This window comes from Solanum pennellii, chromosome 4 (genome assembly GCF_001406875.1).
Source record: "Solanum pennellii chromosome 4, SPENNV200".
Taxonomy (NCBI): domain Eukaryota; kingdom Viridiplantae; phylum Streptophyta; class Magnoliopsida; order Solanales; family Solanaceae; genus Solanum; species Solanum pennellii.
In genome coordinates, this window is record NC_028640.1 from 12,378,740 (window position 1) to 12,387,718 (window position 8,979).

The 8,979-nt window shown below is 37.6% G+C and overlaps 1 protein-coding gene across 1 annotated transcript; it reads right to left on the reverse strand.

Moving 5' to 3' along the window:
• Positions 1-2,554: 2,554 nt before the first annotated feature.
• On the reverse strand, positions 2,555-3,173 carry LOC107016515. Its single transcript, XM_015216963.1, has 2 exons — positions 2,971-3,173; positions 2,555-2,744 (listed from the first exon to the last, which is right to left on the reverse strand). Exons 1-2 carry the CDS (start codon positions 3,171-3,173, stop codon positions 2,555-2,557), a joined length of 393 nt encoding a protein of 130 aa, XP_015072449.1.
• Positions 3,174-8,979: the final 5,806 nt, after the last annotated feature.

An 8,979-nucleotide genomic window follows, 5' to 3' on the forward strand; every position in this document is an offset into this window, starting at 1 on the left:
AGTGTCATAGAACCTCACACCGAAAGAAGATGGTCTACCGGCCAAAGTAGAACCAAACATGACATAGCTTTCTAGGTGGATCCACTAGCTAGTATCCTATGGTGGCAACATAGTTCAAGAACTTAGAGATGTATTAGAGACCCATAGTTCCACATTACATGGAAGCCTCTATCTCATGAGAGTCATTGTGAACCTACCTTCCAACTAGGGAAGGGACACTTCTCATATCTAGTCCATCGGTGCTTAGCTTAAGTCCCTTTCTTGAATAACCTTTAAGTTGTCTTTTATCATAAACTTATCATAGGTCATAGGAGATTAACTCCTTGTATAAACATGACCATGAGATCTTTAGGATTAGGTGAGAATTTCCTTTCATCATAACCCTTATTATGTGAGATTAACATAACACAATCACCTTGTGTAAAGCATACAACAAGATATCATAAATTTGCATTTTCGTATTCTTATTATGATCTCACATTTAGCATGTTCATATCACAACATGTATTCATAGCAACATCATGCATACTTCATTAGCATATTATCATCATTCATAGGCTAACATAAACATCATAGAGAAATCACAACTTTAGAAGACTTACCCTTGCTTCCAAGTACCTTATTCAAGACCATGAAACCACCATTTGGAGAATCTTCTAACCGCACACCTAAACTAGACAACCTATGAACATCTGTCACAAGTTCTTTCTTCTTTTCTTCCACATGAGACATACTACCCATAGTCATACGACTCAAAGCATCTCCAACCACGTTATCCTTTCTAGGGTGGTAAAGGACACTCATGTCGTAATCCTTCAACAATTCTAACCATCTTCTCTGTCGGAGATTCAACTCTTTTTGTGTAAAAACATATTAAAGACTTATATGGTTAGTAAATACATCAAAATGCACACCATACAAGTAGTGTCTCCATATTTTCAAGGCAAAAAATACAGCAGCCAACTCAAAATCATGAGTTGGATAATTCTTCTCATGAATTTTGAGTTTCCTAAAAGCATAAGCTATCACTTTGTCATGGTGCATGAGGAAACATCCCAAGCCCACTCGAGAAGCGTCACATACACTACAACCCTTCATTACCCTCCGGTAAGGTCAACACAGGAACGGAGGTAAGCTTATCTTTCAACTTTTAAAAACCTTTTTCACAAGCCTCCGACCACTCAAACGTCACATTCTTTTGGGTCAAAGCTGTCAAAGGAGAAGCAATGGACGAAAATCCAACAAAAAACCTTCTATAGTACCAGGCTAAACCCAAGAAATTCCTTATGTTTGTGGGAGTCAAACGTCTAGGCAAATTTTTGACCGCATCTGTCTTGTACGGATCAACCTCTACACCCTCAGCAGAGATAAAATGGTCAAGAAAAGCAACTGACCTCAACCAAAATTCACACTTTCTAAATTTGGCATAAGGTTGGTGTTGTTTGAGGACTTGCAAGGCCAACCTCAAGTGACTCTCCTGCTCATTTTAATTCTTCGAGTATATCAAAATATCATTAATGAAGACAATCACAAATAAGTCGAGGTAATCTCGGAAAACTCTATTCATTAGGTCCACAAACGTCGCCGGGGCATTTGTTAACCCAAAAGACATAACTAGAAATTCATAGTGACCATATCTAGTTCGAAAAGTTGTTCTGGGAACATCTTCACCTCTCACCCTAAGTTGGTGATATCCCGACCTTAAGTCAATCTTGGAAAAGTAACTAGCACCTTGGAGTTGATCAAACAGATAATCAATCCGAGGGAGAGGAAACTTGTTTTTTACGGTGACCTTTTTGAGTTTGCGATAATCAATGCACATTCTAAGAGACCCATCCTTCTTCTTAACAAACAAGACCGGAGCACCCCATGGAGAAATACCAGGTTGAATGAAACCCTTGTCTAGTAAATCTTTGAGTTGGAGCTTCAACTCTTTCAATTCAGCCGGACTCATCCTATATGAAGGAATTAAAATGAGATTCGCATCCGGTAACAAGTCAATGCCAAAGTCAATTTCCCGTTCGCGATGAACTATTGGAAGGTCATTAGGAAAAACCTTTGGGAATTATCTCACGATAGGGACTGACTCAATAGAAGCATTTTCAGATTCTAGGTCTTTAACCCTCAACACATGGTATAAACAACCCTTGGCTATCATCCTACAAGCCTTCAAACAATAAATGATTTGACCCCCTGGCATAGAATTTTCCCCCTTCCACTCTAGAATGGGTTCATTTGGAAATTGAAAATTCACTACTCTTGTTCTACAATCTATTGAAGGAAAGCATGCATAAAACCAATCCATACCCAAGATGACATCAAAGTCAAACATGTCAAGTTCTACCAAATCAACAAGAGTAACTCTATTGGGCAGCATTACAGGACATTTCATATAGACTCTTTTTGACACTAAAGAGTCACCAATTGGGGTACAAACCGAAGACGGTTCAATCAAAACATCAGGAAGTACATCAAACTTCCTAGCTACCAAAGGTGTAACAAAAAAAAGGGTAGCACCTAGTTAAAGCAAAGCATAAACATTAACAAAAAAGACTTATAACATACCCGTCACAATGTCGGGAGAGTTCTTTTGTTCATCCCTAGCCTTGAGTGCGTAGAAATGGTTCCTTTTTGGAGCTCCAGAGCTCGGACAGCTTGGTTGAGTTTGCTCATTCCCCTTACCTTGGATCCTCACATTAGGACAATTTTTCACCATATGTCCACCTTTGCCACAACCATAGCAACTATTTGTCCCAATAAATATTCACCCATATGTTTCTTACCACACTTACCACAAGTTGGTCTTTCGTTTGGTGGATCAACATTTCTCCCCTTTTGAGGTTTAGGATTAGAACCTCTATGATTATGATTCTTGGAGAAACTTGAAGGGACTTGGTTGAAAACCTCTTCTTGAACTTAGGCTTGTCTTGAACATCAATCCTACTCTTAGAAGAACTACTTTCAAAATACCTTGCCTTCTTAGCTTCTCTGCTCCTCTTCCCTAGACGACTCTCCTCTACTTGTTGTGCATGAGCCATCAACCTGGAAATATCCATATTGTCATGAAGAATGGCTGCAAAACATTCTTCTTCAAGCTCTTCGGACACGCCCGTTACATAACGACTTATTTCATCCCTAGCTTTGGAAACCAAACAAGAATCATATTTGGACATCTTAATGAACTTTAATAAGTATTCCTTAACACTCATACTTCCTTGACGAAGGTTGATAAACTCCTCTACCTTAGCTTCCCTTTCCTCCCTTAGAAAGAATTTGTAAAGAAAGGCCTTTTTTGAAGATCTCCCAAGTCACAGAACCACCTCTTAAAGCCTTACTATCCTTCAACTGATTGTACCATGTCTGAGCCACGTCTTTGAGTTGATAGGCAGCAAGCTTGGTCTTCTCAGTAGTACTTATCCCCATAGCAAACAAGATCTTATAGAACTCATCAAGGAAATCTTGGGGGTCTTCATCAACTTTTGATCCAAGGAAAATAGGAGGATTCATCCTCATGAAATCCCTTAGAAAGCTAGCCAGAGTACTAGCATGTTGGTTCTCTCGAGGTACAACCTCCCTGTTAGCTTGTGCTGTAATATCTTGAGCTTGAGCGGTGATGGATTGGGCCATTTGGAACAGGGTTGCCCTCACCTCACCATCTGTCATAGCCGGAGTATTCACCGAAACTTGACCATTCACAACAGCTTGCACTTGAAGAGGAACTTGATTGCCTTGGGGAGTAGCTCCCGCATTCACAATCTCATCTCCTACTCTTTTAGCGGTTGTCCTTGTATTAATCGCCTAAAACCACAAGAAAGGGAATAGATGCTAAAATACACATAATGTCAAAACACTACAAGCACGACATAGAATTATCAAGAAAGGAGAAGTTTCCTAGTCATCACATAGCCTCTCATCCATAATTGTGGCGTGCTTCACAACTATGAACAAGACACTATATAACATGGTTTAATGAGACATTTCTCCTAAGGATATTCAACCTCATGCTCTGATATCAAGTTTGTCACACCCGGAGAGTACACCCCAGATGCGACTGGCGTCGTCGTCCTCTCAGAGGACTTAAACAAGCCTCTTAGCGTTCGTCATAACATGTCATCAGTTAATATTTGCGGAAAATTAAAAATTTATGATACTATGTGAAGTATACTTAGACTTAATATATAATAATCATGAAAGCATAAGTACGATATTCTAAAAGTTGTCTCATATAAAAACCATCTAAAGAGTATGAATCTGGACTTAGCCAATAAATAGCCAATACGCCATATAAGCCTTAATACAAAAGAATCCAAAGAACATATATGAAAACATGAGTATTATTAAAATTTAATGAAGTCTTCGTAAGCTAGAATAATGAAAATATAGCATCCCCGAATATGAGGACCTACCAACACTTGGAGAAAGATTTCCAAGCCTTTTCAATCGACATTATTAATCTTCAATGGCCGGACCCTACATTTGTAGTAATATAAATTAATGGTGTAACTACGCCACATGTACTAAGTATGGGTATATGGACATAGCATTTAAGGACATGCGTGAAAAAGGATCATTTATCATTTCTTTGGAAAGCATGCTAAGTCATATGAATGTCTTCAATGCACATACCATAAAATATATTCCAGTTAAGGATTTTATCAACATAAAGCATGATAATAATCAAAGACATATTATCATAGAGTCATGTTAACATTTCATATTCAATAGATCATATAAAAATAATATACACAACGCTTACCAGTGATCCCATCCCTAACCTACAAGTGCAATCGTCATATGAAGCCCCATAACCCCACACAACCAAGTAGATAAGATAGGAGATCATAAGTAAATTTTTGCTTAATATAACTTGTAACATAAGAAGTAATCAGCTCATAGAGCAATATAGACCAATAACATGTTCATTAACGTAACCAACTTCATATAAGAGCAACAACATGTATCATAAGCATCATACCTTTAATGTTATCATATTACATACGATCAATCTCCTAGGACTTCCCTTAGAGTCAAGTTGTGCAATGTGTTGGTAGAGTCTCATACCCCTGCCTATACTAAGTAGACTCCTCAAGTCACGCTAGTCAATGTCTATTTACTTGTCTTTCATTTTACATGAGGGAACATTTGCCTTAACCGACATAGAACATGTGAGGTAAACATGGAATTCGGTGTCATAGAACCCCACACCGAAAGAAGATGGTCTACCGGCCTAAGTAGAACCAAACATGACATAGCTTTCTAGGTGGATCCACTAGGTAGTATCCTATGGTGGCAACATAGTTCAAAAACTTAGAGATGTATTAGAGACCCATAGTTCCACATTACATGGAAGCATCTATCTCATGAGAGTCATTGTGAACCTACCTTCCAACTAGGGAAGGGACACCTCTCATATCTAGTTCATTGGTGCTTAGCTTAAGTCCCTTTCTTGAATAACCTATAAGTTATATTTTATCATAAACTTATCGTAGGTCATAGGAGATTAACTCCTTGTATAAACATGACCATGAGATCTTTAGGATTAGGTGAGAATTTCCTTTCATCATAACCCTTCGTATGTAAGATTAACATAACACAATCACCTTGTGTAAAGCATACAACAAGATATCATAAACTTGCATTTTCGTATTCTTATTATTATCTCACATTGAGCATGCTCATATCACAACATATATTCATAAAAACATCATGCATACTTCATTAGCATATTATCATCATTCATAGGCTAACATAAACATCATAGAGAAATCACAACTTTAGAAGACTTACCTCTTGCTTCCAAGTACCTTATTCAAGAACTTGCGTTCAATTTTTCAATAATGTTAACAGTAACGTAGTGAAATACTCAATATCATAGTCAATACCAATTCTTCAATTCGTATACAAGATCGATTCATAATGTAGGATAATTGAAAGAGTCATTAAAGAGTTCTTTCAAGTCTTAGTTCCAATTCTAACATTTATACGTAATCAAGTAGTAGAAACAACCCATTCGAAACTATCAATTAGAGAAAGATCATGCATCACACGAAATTCAAACATTATTAATCGAATACTCAACAATTCTTGTGAAATAAACCATAGAAAATCATTATTTATTTCACTGAAAGTCATAAATCTAGAGTTAGAAAGAAAATCCATTTTGTATATTAAAAACCCTAGAAGTTGAATTCTTGAAAACCATCTTTTGAAAGGACCTCTTTGGATAAAGAAATCACAAAAGTGAAAAACTCATACCTTATAGACTAATAATCGCTGAATTTTGATTGTAAATCTTGTTTTGCTTCAGATTTGGCATTCATTCCCCCTCCCTTTCCTGGATTTCGCGTTATTGTCTGCTATGCTAGCCTATGATGGATGAATCTTTGCCTTCTTCCTTAAGCTCTTCTTTTTCTTCAATGGATTTTGGAAAATAGAGTGTTTCTTGATAGGTGAGAGAGTTTTCGTTTGGATCTGATTTAGGGTGTAAAAAGTGATCTAAAACTGACCTAGAATCAATATATAGTCGTCCTATAAAATACTCAAAATACTCTTCACTTGAATGGGTCTTTTTATGAAGTTAAATTACTAAAAATATGACTTTAACGATTCTGCAAAGTGGCTGCGCGTCACAGGGTTAATTTCCCGTTATTTTTCTAAAATTTTGGGTCTAGGCTGTGATGTACGTGTCAGCCTCGCGTTGAGAGGATTCCTCTTAATTCTTGAGGTAGTAGCCTGCGTGTAGGCTGTGCGTCACACACCTCATGCTCCAATCTTGCTCGCGCAAGCTGCTTTGGAAGCCTACCTACCCATGTTGGGGTCCTCCCCAAGGTCCTTTTGGATGGTCCTTGGGGTGTCGTTCCCAAACGTTTGGACCCTTTGTACTACATACTAACTATCCAAGGTCTCTTTACAAGTTTTGGACTTCATTTGACACCTCGAAACCTTCACCAAACATAGGGATGTCAACTAGTTCGAATTAGCTAGTTTCACGGACATCAAGGTCTTTCTTTTTCTTTTGGGCTCTAACCTTTTCCAAATGAACTTATTACATTAATATAGGTATGTAAACATAATTTTAAAAATTATTGAATAGATTAATATCTATTCTAAGTCATGGAATTTTCGTAGTGTTACATTATCCACCCCTTAGGAACATTCGTCCTCGGATGACACAAAATCTTTTGGAGGGTAGGAATAGACCCAATACTAGAAGTCCAACCAATCAACAACATAAAATCATAATGAGTCACATCTCATAGGAGTTGTCACGACTAGAATCTAGACCCCAGACGAGACCAGCGTCGTTTACCTCTTAGAGGTCGCAGACAGGCCTACTTACGTCATTCTTACTTTACATAGGTTAATTTTAGCAGAAAATTTGAAACTTTTTGTTTCTTAATATACTTATAAAAACATTCTCATAAATACGTAATTAATTCACCATCAACCATCTAACATTAAGAGATAAGCAACTGAATGAAATAGTTCAATTCTTATTAAGTGTATAATTGCCAAAATAGCACCAATACATAGTCTGAATAAAAACAGGAAAGAAACACTAGTGGATCATTCTCCACTATCTCAACTCTAAAACTAAACTAGAATATAAAACAGTAGCATCCTCAAAATCATGAGGACCAACCAAAACCGGATGAATGTTGAACGTTCGGATAACTGCAGCGATGATCCTATAGCTCGTCCACCTGTGCCTGCACCTAAAATAGTAATGTTTGTATAGGGTTAGTACACACTTGTACTAAGTATGGGTATATGCAAGCACACACCAAGGATATGCATGAGAAAGAATAGTTCTTTCCTAACAACATGATTTTTTTGGAAGTTAAGTCAGTGGACTTGCCAATTTGAGATTAGGAAGGTTTCCAAATTTGGATTAGGAAAGTCAGCGAGCTTTCCAGATTTGGAATAGGAAAGTTATGCGATGAGAATAACATACATCATCATACTTTTCAAACACTTTCACACAGCACATAACATTTACTCATATCACATATCATATAACATATATCACATTTTGTATGTAGCACATAACTTCTTTGATATCATTCATTCATATGCCATGAGACCGTGGAATCATGGACTTAACATCAAGACATCCCAGAAATGAGGGCTCAACAGATGGAACCTCAACTAGGGAGTCTTCATTAGCAAACACAAAGTCTGCTTCGTTCATTCATACGTACTCCATTTCATTTCATTCATAGGCCAGTGTAAACACCAGACTTTCATTAGGTACGTTGTGCAATGACCAAGAATGACCTAATGGCATTACTTGAGTCTAACTCACCTTTTGATTATCCTATCCTAATACTTTTGGTGTCATTCATTTCATTATGTGCATCATTTGAGTCTGGCCTCATTCGTTCATTGGGAACTTTAACTTTAACCGACATAGATCATGTGAGCATCATAGAATCCAGTGTCTCTACCACACCTAAAAGAGGTGGAATCACCGGCCAAAGTGATCCATAATATGCTAGCGTACATAGGAATTTCACCCCGCCAGATCCCTATATTGGCTGTATAGGTTCGAAGACTAGGAGATGTAAGGAGACCCATACCCGGCAAGCCGGACAGTCTCATTTCATGAGATTTACGTGAACCTCCGCCCTTCCCAAAAGAGGGCATCACCTCTCATAGCTAGCCTATCGGTGCTCAGTGTAAAGTTGCATTTCATTCATCTCATACGTCATGAAAGCTGACTTCTAGTATGAGGACATCATAGCTCATTAGATGATTTCTCATCTCATCATTAGTATTAAGGGTGTTAAGCTCAACACTTTCATTAGAGTATTCATAGAGACTGGTCTCTTCATTAACTTTACACTCTCATTGGTAAGTACGTCTTGGTAACATTTACTTCGGCTCATTTGAGATTGCTCTCATCATTTACATTAGCCTCCTATCATGTTGTCACCACGTTCATTATCATTAGCACCTTTGCTTTTCATAGTTACTCAC